The sequence below is a fragment of the Entelurus aequoreus genome, linkage group LG02 (assembly GCF_033978785.1).
Source record: "Entelurus aequoreus isolate RoL-2023_Sb linkage group LG02, RoL_Eaeq_v1.1, whole genome shotgun sequence".
In the NCBI taxonomy this organism is placed as follows: Eukaryota; Metazoa; Chordata; class Actinopteri; order Syngnathiformes; family Syngnathidae; genus Entelurus; species Entelurus aequoreus.
In genome coordinates this window covers 78,181,077-78,203,680 of record NC_084732.1, presented here as the reverse complement: position 1 = coordinate 78,203,680, position 22,604 = coordinate 78,181,077, and the positions used below count along the sequence as shown (strand labels likewise).

Sequence of the window (22,604 nt, the reverse complement as noted above, 5' to 3'; positions counted from 1 at the left end):
TTTTGGACTGTCAGGGTAAAACCGGACTTTATTCAAATTGCTCAGTCGTAAAAATAAGTGCAGGTCAGTGGTTACCTATCCCGTGTGACCTCATGTCTTCTCGAGTAGGCTGCAGCTCCCCTCTGACCTCGCACTTAGACATAATGAACGGACAGAAGGCAGAGTTTTTCATTAAAGATATGTGACCTGTGCTGGCAAAATGAGTCACAATGAGGAAATTTTAAAAACTGAGTTATTGTTATTTACACATTCTCCATCTAAAGACCTTCAAAATGATATATGGTTTGTTGGAATCGGACAGAAAATGACCGAGTTACATCCGATTGAAGTCGACCAAGTTTGAGGGTCCGTTTTGAGAAAAAACAGCTTAAAGTTTACTGTTCCAGAACAGAATGTTCCAAAACAAAACTCCATAGCAACCATACCTTAAGTCCTTGTAGCAACACCAAAATTGGTACAATTAAAGTCAAATCCCATGTCTAAAGGAAAAATATATATTCAACTCTATTGAAAACGGTCATGTACAAAAATGTCAACACTGTTATGTCACAGTTTTTTTGTTCACTGGTCAGTTTGTCAGCTGGTCAGCTGTCTGTAATATTCCTGACCAGCAGCACTAAGAAGATTCGCCGACTGCAGTGAATTTAGCGCGCTTCCAACCGCCTGTGTACCCTCTCCACCTTCTAAATCCATTACGGAATGTAAAACAGTCTAACTTATCCACAAAAATAATAATTAGATGTTCGAAAATCACATTTTTTCACCAAATATTCCGCTCGAATTACTGTGTGTTGTTTTTCATCAGGGCGCTGCCATGATACCACAATGCACCGCGCGGGGTGATTCAACCAATGAGGGTACGCCTCACAGCGACCGCTTAGCAACAAGCCGGATTTGTTTACGTCGGGACAGGTTTAAAAACTCGAATTATATTGGTTCAGAATGGCGTCATCGGGAATTCCATGCTCATTTTTAGAAAGTTGGTAAACTTGGCGTCACAATGATACCAAATATGGCTAGGGCAGGGGTCGGCAACCTTTACCACTCAAAGAGCCATTTTGGCAAGTTTCACAAATTAAAGAAAGTAATGGGAGCCACAAAAAATTTTTTAAAATGAAAAACACTGCATACAAAGCTTAAATGCTTTGTGCTATGTTAACCAGGGGTTAATGTGGAAATTTGATGTTAGTGCAGCCCTCGAGTTTTGAACTAATGGCGCTTGATAGCGTCATACTTGCCAACCCTCTCACTTTTCCCGGGAGACTCCCGAATATCAGAGCGTGATGACACTGCATTTGGCGCCCTCTACAGTCTGCCCTAACAGTGGACCTGCTCGACCACACGTAGAATGCAATTTCAGCTTGTTCACGTAAGTGACAGCAAGGCGTACTAACTCAGCAGCCACACATCTTACACTGACGGTACCAATACCCAGAATCCCATGCAGCCCTAACTCTTCCGCTCAACCAACGCACGGAGGGGGGTGGGGGGGTGGGGGGGTTGATGTGTGGGGGGATTTGGTGGTAGCGGGGGTGTATAATGTAGACCGGAAGAGTTAGGGCTGCATGGGATTCTGGGTAATGGTTGTGTTGTGTTTATGTTGTGTTACGGTGGGATGTTCTCCAGAAATGTGTTTTTCATTCTTTTTTGGTGTGGGTTCACAGTGTGGCGCATATTTGTAACGTAACAATGTTAAAGTTGTTTGATACGGCTACCGTGTAAGCTGTGTGGCTGATGAGTAAGTATGCTTTGCTGTCTCCTGTGTGTGCAAGTAATAACAACATGCAACATGTGGCTGGACTGGCACACTGTATGTAAATGCTATAGAGGACAATTACTGCAGTGCAATTAGGGCACGCCCTTTATTTAGTAATTAGAGTGTAAATAGGATAATTTTTTCCCTGGGAGTAATTTATGAGAGACACTGACATCCATAAATCTCCTGGGAAAATCGGGGGGGTCGGCATGTATGTAGCTGAGCCGCATCAGAGTGGTCAAGGAGCCGCATGCGGCTCCGGAGCCGCGGGTTGCCGACCCCTGGGCTAGGGGGATTCCCCCTTATTGCCGCGAGTGAGCGTTGAAAACACTTGATTTTCTCAAGGAATTTTAACACAAAGGACTAATTTCTGAAGACATACCTCGTACGAAACCTTCAAATAAAGGTGATTTAAGATGTTTTCTTGCTATTTCGATGATTGGGATCGCTAGATTGTGGCTTTATGGACTCATTTTTGTGAAAATCTCAATTTCAACCAAGATACATTTTTTTCACTTATTTGCCTGTATAGGTCAAAATTAGCCTGTGCGTATTCCGACTCATTTTGCCAGCACGGGTCACATATAATTTGCAAAATTGCACTTACAGCATAAAAGCGCTTCACTCACAACTTCACTCTGCTGCGGGGCGTCATTTGACAAATTTCAGTGTCACGCGGTCTCCATTTGAAAGCAGTTAGTCAGAGTGGGAAGATACCGTTCGTGATTGACCTCCACAATTCAGAGTTTTGGCGTCGCTGGCGAGCCTCTCCAGGATTCAGGCAATTGTGACATTCCAGCTGTCAGGGAGCCGCTGAACGAACCTCTCCAGAACCTGTCAAACCCGAGAGGATTTCGAAGAATCCAAAGAGAAAGCTAAACGGGACCATGAGGACTTTTCACAAGTGGCTATCAAGAAGTATCACTGATAAAAAGTCGGGGGGAGAGCGGCGTGATGTCACCCACGGAAGGAAATCACCGTCCGTGGAAAGTGTTTTGGATCGTTCCGTAATGAAATTGTGCCAATAGCGATGTTCACTGGTGTCCCGCGATTGATTATATAATTTTTACAAGGTTGTAAAACTCCTTCAGCGAGAGGGAGAAACAGATAAGACGACGACACGGGGGCCAATTTAAGAAAAAAAAAAAGATTTATATTGCGTTTGCTTGTGAAAGCTGCCATATCTCCTGCGGTGGGCCTACAGGCTGAGGGGGAGATAGTTTATATGAGTTTGTGTAACTGACTGTCTCTGATTCACTTTGGAAATGAAATGTCAATTAATGTTTTTTGTTTTGTTAGCAACCCAACAGATGTGTCAAGCTTGGCATATTTATCTGATATAGAGTGCATTAGGGTTGGCGATGTTCGAAAGTGTTCTAAATCCAAGACATACACCAGGGGTGTCCAAACTTTTTCCACTGAGGGCCGCACACTGAAAAATCAAAGCAAGCGGGGGCCGTTTTGATATTTTTTTTATTTTAAAAACCAATACAGTATATGCATAAAAAATATACATTCAGGCCTCCACTCAGGCTTGATCCCAGGGACCCCAAAGGGTTTTGTTAAAAAAATATATAAAAAATGTGTCATTATTCAGTATTATAATTTTTATTATTATTCAAGTTTTAAATCCATAGATCAACATTAGGTCTGTCTGTCAATATAACGTTTTTAAAGATTTAAGTCGTATGCTCTTTTTGTTTAAGAAAACCCTGTTTTTTTATGGAAAAAACACAAAATATGCAATATTTTCACCCAATAACATTTTTAAGTGGAATATTTGAGATTATATAATAATTGGAGCCTTAAAAAGGTCAAAAACTCATAAGACCACTGATTTTAATTCATTATTATTTTTTGAGCGATGACACTTAAAAACAAATCACACAAAAATTATTGGGGCTCCAAAAGGGTCCTACTCATTAAAGTGTTAAAAAATAAATTATACATTTTTTTTACTGTTTACTTTTAACACAATAATCTCGAGATCAACTTCAGATCTATCCGTCAATTATACGTTGTATTTTTGTTTATGTTTTTTGTTTGTTCGTTTTAGGCCCTTCTTTAAAAAAAAACAAAAAAAAACAGCTCAATTTTTTATATGGCAAACACAAAATATGCAACATTTTCCCCAAAAAATATCTCAAAGTGCAGAATTTAATGTGACGTAATTGGAGCCTTGGATAGGTCAATAATTCATAATAACATTGATTTTGATTCATTAGTATTTTTTAAAGAAAGAAACGGCCTGCATGGCAGCTTTGTGTTATTAGAGTGAACATTGCAAAATGTTCTTGTTCCATTTCACCTGTTTGGTCTTTCATACCACTTTTTATGTTTTTAATTTTTTTAATCATATTTTAAAATGGGCCGTGGGGCCGTTAAAAAATGACCTGCGAGCCGCAAATGGCCCCCGGGCCGCACTTTGGACATCCCTGACATACACACACACATTGTTTACAACTTAGAACACATTTGAGAGAAGCGTTAATAAAACTCCACGTGTTTACTGTAGAACAATTTTCTTGTAGCTACTGTGATTTGTGGTGTGGTACAGTCTTAGCCCCGCTGCCTTGTGGGTTAGTCTGGGAAGACAAAAGGCTAGGGGAGCACACCCTGATAGGTGCCGGTCGTCCTGGGTTTCCCTTGCCACCGGATACAGCTCCCCCACAGCGAAGAAGTGACGTTGGAGTCTCCCTCGTCGAAAAAGACCTCCACTGCGGAGTGGGCGGATGATGGTTGCATAGAAGCTCCACAACGGTCACAAAGGCGGAAGAAGGCTGCAGCAAAGATGGGTCCCCCAATTGTCTTGGTCTCCATGCCATTGGACCCTGGCCTTCTCTTTGCCAAGGACAGTGTGGTGGCTGTCTGTGCACCAGTCTCCCCACTTTAAAAGATCCCACGCACAGGCGTTCTCCTGAAGGCAATCCCACCAACAGGAGGACGATCGTACTCGTTTCGAGTACAGTCGAGTACAGTCTCAGTACAAGGGGAGCAGGTCGACAAGAAAATTATGTTTTCAGATTTAAAAAAAAAAGAGATGCAGATCAAACGCTCTGCATAGGGCCCCACGATCCTGATGAATTACTTATGAATATTTTTACCTCAAACATATTCCCAGCCCTTTCCTGCTCCGTAACTGATAAGAATATAATGGTCGATTTTTCTGCTATTGGAATTGTCGTGTTTGGGACTGCAAGTTTGCACGTCCTTCTGACAGGTGCTAAAAAAAACACAAAATAGTGCTCGCAAAACGGTGATGAGTGTTGATAAATCACATTGCGTGTGCTAAATAATATTTTTTGCATTCTCTCCTCCCATATTGTGGGTGTTTTGATGATCAGAATATATTTAGCTTATTAATGAGTTGAGTTGAGTTGAGTTTGAGTTTATTTCGAACATGCGTGCATACAATATGATGCATCACAATTTCCAGTTCCTCTACTCAACATGTTCGAAAAGGAGTAGGAAGAAGCAGAGCTTAGTTAATCCTACCCCTTTTCCTTTGCATAGGAGTTGCTAAAACTTTTGTTCACTTCCTGTTCTCGAATTTATTCACAATATAAGTAATAACAATAAAAATAAATAAATAAATAATACTTGGTGAAGTAAGTTATATTTTATATGGTGAGATGAGTAAGATTATCTTGAAAATGAATGGATGGATGAGATAAATTCAGAATGTTTATCATGGTTCTTCTTCTTTGTACTTTGTAAACACTTTAAAGGCCTACTGAAACCCACTACTACCGACCACGCAGTCTGATAGTTTATATATCAATGATGAAATCTTAACATTGCAACACATGCCAATACGGCCGGGTTAATTTATGAAGTGCAATTTGAAATTTCCCGCTAAACTTCCGGTTGAAAACGTCTACGTATGATGACGTATGTGGATGACGTCAATCGTTGAACCGGAAGTATTGGTACACCATTGAAACCAATACAAAAAGCTCTGTTTTCATCTCAAAATTCCACAGTATTCTGGAAATCTGTGTTGGTGAATCTTTTGCAATTTGTTTAATGAACAATGAAGACTGCAAAGAAGAAAGTTGTAGGTGGGATCGGCGTATTAGCGGCTGGCTGCAGCAACACAACCAGGAGGACTTTGAGATGGATAGCAGACGCGCTATCCGACGCTAGCCGCCGCCGCGAGCCGCCGACCGCACGGATGATCGGGTGAAGTCCTTCGTCGCACCGTCGATCGCTGGAACGCAGGTGAGCACGGGTGTTGATGAGCAGATGAGGGCTGGCTGGCGTAGGTGGAGCGCTAATGTTTTTATCATAGCTCAGTGAGGTCCCGTTGCTAAGTTAGCGTCAATGGCGTCGTTAGTAACAGCATTGTTAAGCTTCGCCAAGCTGGAAAGCATTAACCATGTATTTACATGTCCATGGTTTAATAGTATTGTTTATTTTCTGTCTATCCTTCCAGTCAGGGGTTTATTTCTTCTGTTTCTATCTGCATTTAAGCACGATGCTATCACATTAACTCCGTAGCTGAAGAGCTTCGCCAATGTATTGTCGTGGAGATAAAAGTCACTGTGAATGTCCATTTCGCGTTCTCGACTCTCATTTTCAAGAGGATATAGTATCCAAGGTGGTTTAAAATACAAATCTGTGATCCACAATAGAAAAAGGAGAGAGTGTGGAATCCAATGAGCCAGCTTATACCTAAGTTACGGTCAGAGCGAAAAAGGATGCGTCCTGCACTGCACTCTAATCCTTCACTCTCACTTTCCTCATCCACGAATCTTTCATCCTGGCTCAAATTAATGGGGTAACCGTCGCTTTCTTGGTCCGAATCGCTCTAGCTGCATTGTAAACAATAGGGAAATGTGAGGAGCCCTTCAACCTTTGACGTCACGCTACTTCCGGTACAGGCAAACCAAAAGTTGCAAACTTTATCGTCGATGTTCTCTACTAAATCCTTTCAGCAAAAATATGGCAATATCGCGAAATGATCAAGTATGACACATAGAATGGATCTGCTATCCCCGTTTAAATAAAAAAAAATCATTTCAGTAGGCCTTTAAGTTTGAAGAGTTTCTTGAAGTGGATCATATTAGTACAGTGTTTGATTTCTTTGCTTAATCCATTCCTTAATGAAGACAGAGACGCAAAATGGATTGCACGCCTTTTCCTGCTTACTTAAAAGATGCAATCCACTTTGCACACCTTTAGTAGATCATCTTTACATGTGCTATCAGGTTTGCACGTGTTTTAGTACACGCAAACCTTTAGTAAATCAGGCCCTTGGTGTCGAAGTGAGTGAATAGTTGGTTTTCTCTTTCTTACCTTATTTATAATGAGTTTTCATGCTTTGGAAATACCAACACAGTCCTCATTGGGATTTAGGTAAATAAACACCCTGGCTATAATAAGAGCAATTACGGTATGTTTAAATTGCTGATTATCTAAACATTCCATGGCAGACTGGCGAAATTAATATATATGTTCTTGTAATTGCATGTTATAGGTCACACTCATGTCTGTCAATGCATGAAATTAAACGCATTAGCCGTGCTACTTTTAATTACAGTTGAAATATTATGAAGTTATTTGACTAGCTGAGGCAAGAAGAGAAAAGTTTCTGCTGAAAGGCAAAAATTGTCCAGGAAAAAAAAACAACCTTGATAGAAGCGTGAACTTGAAACGATTATGACGAAAATCTAAATCACGATTAATTGAACTGAAATAACCAACACGGCAGTTTTATGTTGGGTGGAAAGTCTAATTGTGGGTTGCAATTGTTATTGGAATCATCGTCCCAAACTTAACCTGAACAATTGGTACGAGTTCCCAGCATGCAATATGACCGTTTTTTTTCTGTCTCGTCCAACAGACAGGGGGAGACTGTTTCCAGAATAAGACAGAGGAATTAGCTCCACAAGTGAAACAACTACCAGAACCACACCAGGTGAGATGTTAGCCAATACATACACAAAGTAATACATTAGTTCTTCTCAAAGGTGGTACCTTTAAGGCAGGGGTCGGCAACCCAAAATGTTGAAAGAGCCATATTGGACCAAAAATACAACAAAAAAAACCTGTCTGGAGCCGCAAAAAAATTAAAAGCCGTATTTAAGTGTTATAATGACGGCAACACATGATGTAAGTGTCTATATTAGCTATATTAGCCTACTATCAAAGGCTGACGCAAATCTTCGTTGACAGAAATGTTGTATTTGAATTTTCATTCTACACATTTTTGCAACATTGGAAATCATTAGTAAAATGGAGGCTTCTCACAGGATGAGATAACTTCTGGAAGTTACTGGCTCAGAATGGCCAAAGGTATAGATGTGTGTGTCCAAGTTTAAGGAAACGGCCGGCTGTCTTTTTCTAATGGATTTATTACAATCTTTGCAAGCTGGGGAACGTTTGCTGTGGTCTGGAACAACATTGCACATACACAACTAGTGCATATGGATGCATATGCAAAAGTGCAATATATTTGTATCTGTACAGTAATCTATTTATTTATATCTGCACCTTATGTGTCTTTTATCCTGCACTACAACGAGCTAATGCAACAACATTTTGTTCTTATCTGTACTGTAAAAGTTCAAATTTGAATGACATTAAAAAGGAAGTATTTTTGATTGATTGATTGAAACTTTTATTAGTAGATTGCACAGTTCAGTACATATTCCGTACAATTGACCACTAAATGGTAACACCCGAATAAGTTTTTCAACTTGTTTAAATCGGGGTCCACGTAAATCCATTCATGGTAAGTAGGTCTAAGTCTAAGAATATTACATACAGATAATGTGTCATGAGACATGCAAATATAAATTAAACACACAGAGGACATAAGTAAAGGAAATTAAATGATCTCAAATACACCTACAAACAAGGCAAAATGATTTAATATGTACTGTACATACAGCTAGCATGTTAGCATCGATTAGCTTGCCGTCATGGATTGACCAAATAAGCCTGGTAAGCACTCCAGCAAGTCAATATTATCAACAAAGCTCACCTTTGTGCATTCACGCACAGCTTAAAACGTTTGGTGTACAAAATGAGACAAAGAAAGAGTGGCATAAAACACATTTTTCTGTGGCAGCATCAGAGAAAGTTTTACATGTAAAAAAACTACGGTGAGTTCAAGATATTGCTGAAATTAGTAGGACAAAACGGTGCTTGCCAAATACTCTCATCAGTGAAGCATGTATAACATAAACAGTGGGATTTCTAACAATTAGGAATGTTTGTGTTGTCCTACAGAAAATGTATTAAAACAAAAAATATATTTATTTTTTTATCTTTTTCCATTTTCACACATCTCTGAAAGAGGTCCAGGGAGCCACTAGAGCGGTGCTAAAGAGCTGCATGCGGCTCTAGAGCCGTGGGTTGCTGACCCCTGCTTTAAGGGGTGTCCCAATTCCATATTGATATCGGTCCGTAAATGTGTCAATATAACTTTTTCACTTACGATACCGATATTGGAGCCTTGAGTACGATACGATACGATATACCGTATTTTTTGGACTATAAGTCGCAGATTTTTTCATAGTTTGGCCGGGGGGTGCGACTTATACTCAGGAGCGACTTATGTGTGAAATTATTAACACATTACCGTAAAATATCAAATAATATTATTTAGCTCATTCACGTAAGAGACTAGACGTATAAGATTTCATGGGATTTAGCGATTAGGAGTGACAGATTGTTTGGTAAACGTATAGCATGTTCTATATGTTATAGTTATTTGAATGACTCTTACCATAATATGTTACGTTAACATACCAGGCACGTTCTCAGTTGGTTATTTATGCGTCATATAACGTACACTTATTCAGCCTGTTGTTCACTATTCTTTATTTATTTTAAAATGCCTTTCAAATGTCTATTCTTGGTGTTGGGTTTTATCAAATACATTTCCCCAAAAAATGCGACTTATACTCCAGTGCGACTTATATATGTTTTTTTTCTTCTTTATTATGCATTTTCGGCCGGTGCGACTTATACTCCGAACAATACGGTACTCAGGAATCCTACATACTTTTGTTATTTGGTTGTGTGGAGTATTAGCAAAAATGGATCAAGTACAAATACTCAAACAGGACAATAATATTTATGAAAAACACTAACCTATTTATTATTAACCGTCTGGAATGCACTTAATTGCTTATATATTGCTTTATAAATCTTAATTAAGATTTATAAAGTTATTTCCAGCGTTTCGTCAGCGGGAACCCTCTGCACTGGGGGCTCTGATGTGCCGCGGCTGCTGTGGCCCTGGCTCATGGGTTCCTCGACGCATAGGCGCCGATTCCGTGGGTGCTACGGGGCCTGAGCACCCACGGACAATGCCGAGCACCCACGTGGGATTGATGGCAAATTTCAATCTTTAAAATTATTTTTGGAGATTCAATCTTGTTGTTGTTAATTTTGTGGCGGGTTTGGTGCATTTTACTGAGTAAAAAGGTTAGAAATCATACAGTCTATGGTTGACATATCCTAACTATGATTTCATTGTGCCCGATAATGAACTAATGACACAATCATCTTGACTTTGAACACACTGCTCACGAGCGAATGAAGTGCATACTTACTCAACAGCCATACATGTCCCACTAAGGGTGGCAGTATGAACAATGCCAACTCTGTCAAAAACATGTGCCATATAGTGAAACCACACTAAACAACAATGACAAACACATTTTGGAAAAATATTTGCACCGCAACACAACATAAAATAATTCCCTGCAGCACCAACTCTTCTGGGACGCTACAATATAAAAAAAACGCCTTTGGTGGATCTACACCTTACATCCACTGTAATGATACCACGTACAATAGCGTGTATAGTCGATACTACTATGAGTACATCGATATTTTTTTAAATCACAAAATCTTTTTTCGTTTTTTTTAAAATGTATATTATGTTTATAAACTCAGGAAATATGTCCCGGGACACATGCGGACTTTGGATATGACCAATGTATGATCCTGTAACAACTTGGTATCAGATTGATACCCAAAACTTGTGGTATCATCCAAAACTAATGTAAAGTATCAAACAACAGAAGAATAAGTGATTATTACATTTTAACAGAAGTGTAGATAGAACATGTTAAGGGAGAAAGTAAACAGATATTAACAGTAAATGAACAAGTAGATTAATAATTCATTTTCTTGTAATAATTGTGACAAAATAATAGAATGGAAAATGACACAATATGTTACTGCATACGTCAGCAGCTAAATTAGGAGCCTTTGTTTGTTTACTTACTAATAAAAGACAAGATGTCTTGTATGTTCACTATTTTATTTAAGGACTAAATTGCAATAAGAAACATATGTTTAATGTACTGTAAGACTTTTTTGTTAAAATAAAGACGATAAAGCAATTTTTTTGTGGTCCCCTTTATTTAGAAAAGTACCGAAAAGTATCGAAATAATTTTGGTGCCAATACTAAAATATTGGTATCGGGACAACACTTGTGGGAAGGGGTTGTGATTATGCAATGAGTGCGGAAGGTACTGTTTTTTTATATGTTTTTAAATGTAGAGCACTTTGTGCTACATTATATATATATGTATAAAAAGTGCTATACTAATATAGTTTGATTGATTAATTGATAGGCAAAAAGTTCCCCTTAAAGTATTGTTTGTGTGCATCATTGACTGAGTAAGCGTATAATTGGATGATGAACTTGGTTAGTTGCTGTTGTGTCAACATTTTGTAATGAAAGAGGTCCATTTTTGATGGCAAGGGATTTAGACGACGTTTGGTTTGCAACATTCTGCTGCGGTTTGTCCTTTTTTTCTGCAACATCCATTCTGTTGCAAACAATTTGATTAGTAGTGATTTGCATTCAGGTCTATGAGGACCAGTCCGCTTTAATGTGGCCGATATTCCTGTCACAGCTTTAGCTTCATTATGTGTTCTTGTGTTCTTCTGATGTGTAAATGTGTGTTTTTTTTGGCACTAAATATGATGCTGCATCTTGCGATATGTAAAAAAAAAAAAAAAGAAGTATGTCTTCTGCTAGTCACACATGCCTTTCGGCAGGGTGATCACACAGTCTGGTTGTCACTGATGTGGCGACCATCTGACGGCTCGAGATACTCACAGGAGAGATTTCAGCCGGATTACGTAAAATGTCAGCAACAGTAGAGAAAAATAACAAACTTTGGCTTAGTATGAACATTGTACATTAGAGGTTTGCAGAAATATATTGTACTTCAGAAAAGGGACTTTTCTAAACCACAACACTTTTTTTTAATTGAATCTGACATTACTGTTTGATTATAATAATAATACATTTTATTTATAGAGCGCTTTTCAAAAACTCAAAGACGCTTTTGCATCTGAGGATTGGAAGGTACAGGAAAGGATCCAGCAAGTCTTTAGGGAAAGGCAGGGGTCGGCAACCTAAAATGTTGAAAGAGCCATATTGGACAAAAAAATGTATATATATATATATCTGTCTAGAGTTGCAAAAAATTAAAAGCCTTATATAAGTCTTATAATGAAGGCAACACCTGATGTGTCTATATTAGCCTACTATCAAAATTATTATGTGGTCGCAGGCTGACAGAAATGTTGAATGTAAATGTAATATGTATTCTACACATTTCTACAACATTGGAAAACATTAGTAAATCGGAGACTTCTCAGAGGGTGAGATAACTCTTGGAAATTCCTGGCTTTGAGTGGCCAAAGGTATAGATGTGTGTGTCCAAGTTAAAGAAAACGGCAGGCTGTCTTCTTCAAATAGATGTATTACAATCCTAGGCAAGCCGGGTAATTTTTGCTGTGGTCTGGAACAACATGGCACACAAACAACTATCAGAAATGCAGATATACATTAAATACACAGAGGACATAAGTAAAGGAAATTAAATGAGCTCAAATATACCTACAGACGAGGCATAACGATGTACATACAGCTACCTTGCTAGCATGTTCGCGTCGATTAGCTTGCAGTCATGCAGTGACCAAATATGCCTGATTGGCAGTCCACACAAGTCAATAACATCAACAAAGCTCACGTTTGTGCAGTCACGCACAGCATAAAACGTTTGGTGGACAAAATGAGTCAAAGAAGGTGTGGTATAAAACATGTCTTTCTGTGGCAGTGTCAGAGAAATGTGTACATGTAAACAAACTACGAGGCATAATGATGCAATATGTACACACAGCTACCTTGCTAGCATGTTAGCGTCGATTAGCTTGCAGTCATGCAGTGACCAAATATACCTGATTGGCACTCCACCAAGTCAATAACATCAACAAAGCTTAAGTTTGTGCATACATGCACAGCATAAAACGTTTGGTGGACAAAATACACTACCGTCCAAAAGTTTGGGGTCACATTGAAATGTCCTTATTTTTTAAGGAAAAGCACTGTACTTTTCAATGAAGATAACTTTAAACTAGTCTTAACTTTAAAGAAATACACTCTATACATTGCTAATGTGGTAAATGACTATTCTAGCTGAAAATGTCTGGTTTTTGGTGCAATATCTACATAGGTGTAAAGAGGCCCACTTCCAGCAACTATCACTCCAGTGTTCTAATGGTACAATGTGTTTGCTCATTGGCTCAGAAGGCTAATTGATGATTAGAAAACCCTTGTGCAATCATGTGCACACATCTGAAAACAGTTTAGCTCGTTACAGAAGCTACAAAACTGACCTTCCTTTGAGCAGATTGAGTTTCTGGAGCATCACATTTGTGGGGTCAATTAAACGCTCAAAATGGCCAGAAAAAGAGAACTTTCATCTGAAACTCGACAGTCTATTCTTGTTCTTAGAAATGAAGGCTATTCCACAAAATTGTTTGGGTGACCCCAAACTTTTGAACGGTAGTGTAAGTCAAAGAAGGAGTGGCATAAAACATATGTTTCTGTGGAATTGTCAGAGAAAGTGTAAACATGTAAACAAACTACGGTGTGTTCAAGGACAAATTATCGCTCGTCAAATACTCTCATCAGTGAAGCGTGTTTGGTATAAACAGTGGGATTTCTAACAATTAGTTAGGTTTATGTCATGATTGTCCCCCTACAGAAACCATATTGAAAGAAAAAATATATTTGTTCCCTCATCTTTTATCCATGTTCATACATTTTAGAAAAAGGCCCCAGGAAATAGAGTGCTTAATGGATGCGTAGGAGGATTGTCAATTAGATACGGTAGGGCAGGGGTGTCAAACATGGTGGGTCACGTCACAGTCACGGCTGCCGCTTGTAACTGCAAAACATATAGCAATATAAATGTATAATGCCTCATGTTATTATCATTGTTTACAAACAAACTGATGGAAAACGTGCTTTGGAGTCACGGGTAAAGGTGACAAGCCGATATTAAAGTTCAGCGATTCTAGGATGGATTTTTTTTGAAAAAGGGTTACGATACCCAAGAAAACTAATGGCGGTGGATAATCTGACAGAGGGGGAGAAGGCAAATGATGAAGAGGAGAGGATCGAGCACGGAGCCCTCCGGGACGCCACGTCGGTGGGGAAGTAGACGTAAAGCCAGTTCTTTAAAAAGATGAACTGTTTGTGGTCTGTGATATAAGATGTCAGCCAGGTGAAGGCGTCGTCCATGATGGGTGGAGAAGATTGTAGGTTTTTCATTGCCTTTTACTATTGTTGTGTGAGTAAAAATGGCCCCACTTTAATGGCATCTGGTTGCAACAGCTCTCGGCTCTTTTATTTCCCCCTTTGTGTTATTTAATGTTTCCCTCTTGTTTTTTTTTTTATGTGTTTTTACCTTATTTTTGTGAACTTTTTGAATCTGCACTGCTACCACATAATTTCCCCGGAGTGGGATAAATAAAAGTCGATGCTGTCCTCCTATCCTTCAACTGCTTCATTCACTAAGTCCGCTCCATGCTCCGTCATTTTTTTGTTGATTTTTTTTTATTTAATTCAATGAATATAATTTGCTTCTTCTTTTCAGCACTGTCCTTCACATCCACTTTCTTCCTTCCCATGGTTGAGAAAATGCCAATCTCCAGCTATGAACTAATGCTAGCAAGCAGTGTTCTTAATTAACTATGTAATTAGTGTTAATCGTTACTTTAAAAAAAAGTAAGTGAACTACTAACCGAATCACTCTTTAATACTTGTAATTATTGACTATGGAAAGTATCAGTATGCGGTTGATGGACGTTTCATGAGAGCGGAGTAAAAGGCATTGCCTGTTGCCAAGAGATTTAGTAAATGTCAGCGAGAGCGCGCTCTCAGCAGAATTTTATCTCACCTGGGTGTGTTAGCTTAGCAGCGGCAGTTTGCCAGCTGCGACAGCAGCTCTGTTGAATCTTTTCACTGGTTTGTGTTAATATAGAGACTGAATGTGTTTCGTCTTGTCCACAAACGGGGCATTGTAGGATGGCAAGCTTGTCACTTCAATCATTGGATTGTTGTTCATTATTCCCTCATAGTAGTAGTGTGCATGTGTTACATGTTGTTTGCTGTGTGATGTTGCCTCCTAATATTTGATATCAAGATCATTTTAGTGTGGTGCTGGTTGTTGCTTTCACGATTAAAAATATTTTTCCTGCATTGAACTTGCTGTTCTTTTGATGCTGTCTTGTTGACATATAACCACGTCGAAAGTAGCATGCCAAAAGGTATCGGTAACAGCGTTTTAATGTTTAAAATTACTAGTTACTAGTAAAACCAACTGTTAGTAATATCGTTATTAAATAACGCCTTTATTACTAACACTGCTAGCAAGTAAGACCGAATATTTTCTCGTGGCAGGGAAGTTCGTAACCCGAATTTTTGCTGCCAACCTAAAGCAGGCAACCCAAAACGTTGAAAGAGCCTTTTTGGACCAAAAATACAAAAAACAAATCTGTCTGGAGCCGCAAAAAACAAAAAGCCGTATATAAGTGTTATGATGAAGGCAACACATGACGCAAGTGTCTATATTAGCTATAATAGCCTACTATCCAAATGACTATGTGTGTGCCCAATGTACGGATCAATTCTGGTTTTTGCTTACCGACCTCAAAGCAACTTTATTTGGTACATTGTGTAATGATAAGTGTGACCAGTAGATGGCAGTCAAACATAAGAGATACCTGTAGACTGCGCTATGATGGCAATATGACTCAAGTAAACAACACCAACATTTTATATGTTCCATTGAAAATATAAAACATTAGACACGGCGCTCAAAAATAAATCAAAATGTTCTAGTACGACTTTGGTAAGCTATGAAGCCACACCGCTTGATGGATTGTCGGCGCATTAAACATACGAGTATTATTATGGTGCGTATATAAGGTAAGACATATTATCTGGCGTTTTGTTTCGCAATATTATGCAACATCTACTTTTCTTACCTTCTGGAACCTGCTGATGTGTATTTGGGATCTGCGTAAATCCTGTAAAATTGCGCGCACTCGCCTTTGTAGTCCGTGATGACGCCGTCTTCTTCTCTATCTTCTTGTTATGTGACATTCATCCTCCGCTGTTGCCATTTCTAATATAAAGTAGTGTAAAGTTCTTACTTAGATCTGCCATTTCTAATATAAAGTAGTGTAAAGTTCTTACTTATATCTGCCAGTAAACTCGCCATGAAAGCGCTAAAACAAACCGGTGTAGTAAGTTTACATTATTCACCCAAGGAACTTTAGTTATTAGAGAGTTCCAGTCGGACGATTTTTCATGGGACACATTGTTGTTGTTTTCAGATAAGGAGATGCTGCTCCGTTATTGATTTAAGTAAAGTCTGAATGTCATTAAAACAGTTATATCCATCTTCCATCCATCCTTTACACTCTGATGTCGGTTTGTGATGCAGTACCGCCTGAGGGATCCAAGGTCACGGGCATTCAATGTCACGTGCAGTGATTTCTCCAGATTCTCTGAACCTTGTAATGATATTACAAACCTTAGATCAGTGGTTCTTAACCTTGTTAGAGGTACCGAACCCCACCTGTTTCATATGTGCATTCACCGAACCTTCTTTCGTTAAAAATAAAATGTTTAGTTTTTTTTCAAATTCAAGACAAAGTTATATGTTTTTTTTACTGGTGCACAAAATGAACCGTGCATGAACATCACCTCGTTCAAAGAACAAAACCAACACAGTGCATGAACTCACAACAATTGACACACATGCAAATCAGTGTGACTTCTGCTGTTGCCGTATTCATAAGTATCCATAATCATCATCATCGGCGGTCACTCGAACGAGTATGACAATCCTCCTGGTAGGGGTGTATCCCTTTATGGAGGATGCCTGTGCGTGACTTTGTTTTACGTGGGGAGACTGGTGCACAGACAGTCACCACACGATCCTAGACAGAATCGGGTCAGGGTCCAAGACGTTGAGGTCTTCACTGTATCCCTGGCTAGGGGGCAGTCAGGTACTAGGCCTTTGCCAAGGGCCACCTGGGGTAACAGTAGTAAAGGGGTTAACCTCCTAGTGCCCCAAGACCCCATAGAGGAGCCTCCATTGCCTGATGCACTTTAACGTCATGCCCAGGACATATCCATAATACGCCAATAGGGAGAAGTTTTTATTTACATGATGAGTGAGGTGTGTGACCTCCGCGGAGGAGGCTCTGCCGAACCCCTGAGGCCTACTCACCGAACCCCCAGGTTTTGATCGAACCCAGGTTAAGAACCACTGCCTTAGATGGTGAAATCCCTAAATTCCTTGCAATAGCTGGTTGAGAAATGTTGTTCTTAAACTGTTCGACAATTTGCTCGCGCATTTGTTCACAAAGTGGTGACCCTCGCCCCATCCTTGTTTGTGAATGACTTCGCATTTCATGGAATCTGCTTTTATACCCAATCATAGCACCCACCCAATTAGCCTGTTCACCTGTGGGATGTTCCAAATAAGTGTTTGATGATCATTCCTCAACTTTCTCAGTCTTTTTTTGCCACTTGTCCCAGCAGGCATCAAATTCCAAATGAGCTAGTATTTGCAAAAAATAACAAAAGTTTTCCAGTTTGAACGTTAAGTATCTTGTCTTTGCAGTCTATTCAATTGAAAATAGGTTGAAAAAGATTTGCAAATCATTGTGTTCTGTTTTTATTTACGATTTACACTACGTGCCAACTTCACTGGTTTTGGGGTTTGTACATGAACACAACATACACAAACGTCCCTTAGAATTATTTTCAAAGGCAGCGTGCCGCAGTTGCGTAACTGTCTCCTCATCTCAGAATGGACGGTTTGTCATCCCGCTTGCTGCTTAATGGCCTTCATTACGCAGCCCCCATTCTCTTTTTGTTTGGAATAAAAGGTAGATTGCAACGGCGCTATCTCCGGCAATTGTGACGTTATCACCCAAACGGCAGGTATAATCGTCAAACTGGTACGCTGTTAGCCGACAGACAATCAGCTTGTTAAGTGCTCTCCTCATAAGACCACAATGGAGTACCCCGGTGCAGTAATCAGTGCAAAGTCACCTGACAACCGCCGTGATGTCAAGTGAACACTTTTGTTTTTAATAACAGGAGTTTGTTCCAGGTAAATCGCTCTCTGGAAACTCATAATATCTTGCCAATCTTTATTATTAATGAGCGTCGTTCACATCCATTCATCAAATCCTAGACCACCGCGCTCCTGCGGTGAAATTACGGCGGTGTCTATCTCGTTTGTCATCCCCTGTTTTTTTTGTTTTTTTTTATCTTTTTGCAGCAAAGGAGCCAAGGGCAGCCGGGGAGCTTGGAAAGCACCGGAACGCGCTCAGATGACAGTGAGGACAAAGAGCAAAGCAAAAAGATAAAGCCTCCGAAATACGACTGAGCGGGTCATCAAAAATGCAGATCTTCTGCGTTCCTCTCAAACTCCGAAGAGCACACCCCTGGTGCATTGTCACAGACACACTCACACACACACACACACACACATATACACATTCGCCACACAAGGTCAGCATTGCTTGCAAAAGCTGGGACTGGAAATGTCAACACAACAACATGGCATGCATTCTAAGAAGAAAAAAAACATTAAAAAATCATTTTGAAGGTAGCGATGGCACTGGAAACTTGTTTCATGATTGTTCATTTGATGTTTACTTTTATTCTTAGTAAGGACACTGCTTTCTAATGTGTGATCTTTCTAGAAAAAAATCCCTTTGCACTGTTACGGTCTGACACAGTATCCTAAGATAGGCATACTCATTGACTAAGAGGAAAAAGGACAAAAAAAAAAAAATTACTACCAAACTTAGACTATGGTTTGTCGCTCACTGTAGTTGAAGGGGAACTGCACTTTTTGGGGAGAATTTTGCCTATCATTCACAGTCCTTATGTAAGACTAGAACACATACACTATATTGCTAAAAGTATTTGGCCACCTGCCTTTACTCACATATGAACTTGAAATGCCATCCTAAGGAATCGTCCAAAATGTTTTGGTATCCTGGAGCATTCAAAGTTCCTTTCACTGGAACTAAGGGGCCAAGCCCAACTCCGGAACAACAACCCCACACCATAATTCCTCCTCCACCAAATTTCACTGCCCAATGCAGTCCGAACGGTACCGTTCTCCTGGCAACCTCCAAACCCAGACTGGTCCATCAGATTGCCAGATGGAAATCCATGATTCATCACTCCAGAGAAGACGTTTCCACTGCTCTAGAGTCCAGTGGCAACGTGCTTTACACCACTGCATCCCACGCTTTGCATTGGACTTGGTGATGCATGGCTTAGATGCAGCTGCTCGGCCATGGAAACCCATTCCATGAAGCTCTTTGCGTACTGTACGTGGGCTAATTGGAAGGTCACATGAAGTTTGGAGCTCTGTAGCAACTGACTGTGTAGAATGTCTTTGCACTTCAGCATCCGCTGATCCCTCTCTGTCAGTTTACGTGGCCTACCACTTGGTGGCTGAGTTGCTGTTGTTCCCAAACTCTTCACTTTTCTTATAATAAAGTTGACTTTGGAATATTTAGGAGCGAGGAAATTTCACGACTGGATTTGTTGAACAGGTGGCATCCTATGACAGTTCCACACTGGAAATCACAGAGCGACCCATTCTTTCACACATGTTTGTAGAAACAGTCTCCATGCCTAAGTGCTTGATTTTATACACCGGGCCAAGTGATTAGGACACCTGATTCTCATCATTTCGATGGGTGGCCAAATACTTTTGGCAATATAGTGTATGTCTTTCTTTGTTTATGCATTATAATTTGTAATGTACGACAAGTACAAGAAAGGGATTTATATGGCCCCACTCGTCGCGGTTCACCTGATAAATGACGCATGACGAATTTGAGTGGCGCAAAATGATTGACCCCCCTCGTCCACTCACACGAGATCCACCCGGGAATGGGGCCATATGGATCCCGTTCCTACTGTATTGCACCCGATAAGACTTCTAAAAAAAACACCCAAAAACCGCCAACATTACTCCATTTACATGTCTTGACATGCATGCATTGGCGATGTTGTTAGTATAAGCGGAAGTGCATAGGAACTACCCTTAACTAGCCTATGCTGCTGTATTGACATAGTGAGCCGGTGAGCTGCTGCATCGCCTCTGAGTTGGTAAAAGTTAATTCTAGAAAATGAACCCTGCCTCTCACCTGGATAGACATGAAAAGACTCACGTTTTTTTTGGTGTTTTTTTTAAACTTGAATTGTTTTGCCAGTGAGAGCAGACATTGTACAGTAAGTGATTGTGGTATTATGTTCACGGTTTGTATTTCTTGTTCAGCACTTAGCGATACTGCTACTTGCATCACTCAGCCTCTAAAACGTGTAGATTCCCCCCTTATATTCAGGCTAAAAAATATAAGGTTTGGGGTCATCGTTTGTCCCGAAGTTGTCGTTGATGGCTGTCATGAAGTCTGTCACGATTAGCGGTAGTTGTCACAGAAGGAATTAGCAAATGTTGATATGCGTCTGTAAAATTGATACCTTGTTGTATACTTAAAATAAGCAAAATAGGTAAATATTACATGTTATGAGTGTACCTGTTACTACAATACATATATACTTACAGCATGTATATAAAACAGAGGTTTTTGAATGGTTTGAGAGCACTTTATAGAATCCCATTAGCTCCATTTTAAGCTGACTCTTGTTAGCATTTATTTACAAGTTGGAATACATAAACAAATAAAAGCTTGTATATGTAAGGATTCTAAATGATAGGCAAAATCCCTCCCAAAAATGCAGTTCCTCTTCAGAGTTAATTTACTCCTCCACATTTTGGACTTAGAGGCTCAAGTTGGCTGGCCAACTGTTCAACATTTAGTATTTCCGCACTCTTTCTGCCTTTACCACACCAGAGGCAAACGAGCCAAAGACTCACAATGGGTCGTCTCCCCGAAAAATGTGCCATGCACTGAGTAGTTACTCCTAGCTACATGTATCTGTGTTCTCTGACCTTTGTGTGTACTTTCAATAAACTGTAATTTTCAGTAAACGTGAAGAATAAATGGCTATTTGTGGGAAAACTACGAGTCAGTATGTTTGTGATCAACAGAGCAAAATTTGCTCAGCATGCAAATAGTCCTTGTGGGTTTTTTTTCCAATTGTTTCCAAAACCGTGCTCCAGTTATCCATTAACCACACTCTGTTTGCATACTGTTTGCTAAATGACACACTTCAGTCAAAACATATACACATATGACATATTGCATACACACAATTCATCTTCAAAGGATGAGACTTGTATTGCAGTCGTTTAATACTGTGAACGATACAAAAACACATTTGTAAATAAAAAATATTCTAGAAAATAAAATTATTTATACTTTTTTATGTAAGGGACAAGCGGTGGGAAATGGATGGATGGATGGTTGTATAATCTAGCCTTTAAATAGACCCCCCTTTTTTAGACCAGTTGATCTGCCGTTTCTTTTCTTCTCTCCTCTTCTCCCCTGTCCCTTGCAAGGGGGAGTTGCATAGGTCCGGTGGCCATGGATGAAGTGCTGGCTGTCCAGAGTCGGGACCCCGGGTGGACCACTAGCCTGTGCATCGGTTGGGGACATCTCTGCGCTGCTGACCCGTCTCCGCTCGGGATGGTTTCCTGCTGGCCCCGCTGTGGACTGGACTCTCGCTGATGTGTTGGATCCACTGTGGACTGGACTTTCACAATGTTATGTCAGACCCACTCGACATCCATTGCTTTCGGTCTCCCCTACAGGGGGGGGGGTTACCCACATATGCGGTCCTCTCCAAGGTTTCTCATAGTCATTCACCGACGTCCCACTGGGGTGAGTTTTTCCTTGCCCGTATGTGGACTCTGTATCAAGGATGTCGTTGTGGCTTGTGCAGCCCTTTGAGACACTCGTGATTTAGGGCTATATAAATAAACATTGATTGATTGATTGATTGATTGATGGTTGTAAGTCAGGGGTGTCCAAAGTGCGGCCCGGGGGCCATTTGCGGCCCGCAGGTAATTTTTTAACGGCCCCACGGCACATTCTAAAAATACGATGAAAAAAAACAACAACAAAAAACATAAAAAGTGGTATAAAAGAGCAAACAGGTGAAATGTAACAAGACAATTTTGCATTATTTACTCTAATAACACAAAGCAGCCATGCAGGCTGTTTCTTTCTTTAAAAAATAATAATGAATCAAAATCAATGTCATTATGAATTATTGACCTATTAAAGGCTCCATTTACTTCACATTAAATATTCCACTTTGAGATATTTTGGGGGGGAAATGTTGCATCTTTTTTGGTTGCCATTTAAAAAACAAAGTTTTTTAAACAAGGGCCTAAAATGAACAAACAAAAAACAAAAACAACAATAAAACTTATAATTGACGGATAGATCTGAAGTTGATCTATAGACTATTGTGGTAAAAGTTAAAAAAATGTTGGATTTATTTTTTTAAACTTTACTGAGCAGTACCCTTTTGGATCCCCAATAATTTTAGTGGGACTTTTT

The 22,604-nt window shown here is 39.8% G+C and overlaps 1 protein-coding gene across 1 annotated transcript in view; it reads left to right on the top strand.

Moving 5' to 3' along the window:
• Positions 1-21,669, top strand: part of luzp2 (leucine zipper protein 2) — a 450,776-nt gene extending 429,107 nt beyond the window's left edge. Inside the window, exons 11-12 of the mRNA XM_062033084.1 lie at positions 7,602-7,676; positions 18,389-21,669. Coding sequence (XP_061889068.1) covers positions 7,602-7,676; positions 18,389-18,496 — 183 coding nt within the window. The 3' untranslated portion in view covers positions 18,497-21,669. The remainder of the gene's footprint in view (positions 1-7,601; positions 7,677-18,388) is intronic.
• The last annotated feature ends 935 nt before the right edge of the window (positions 21,670-22,604 follow it).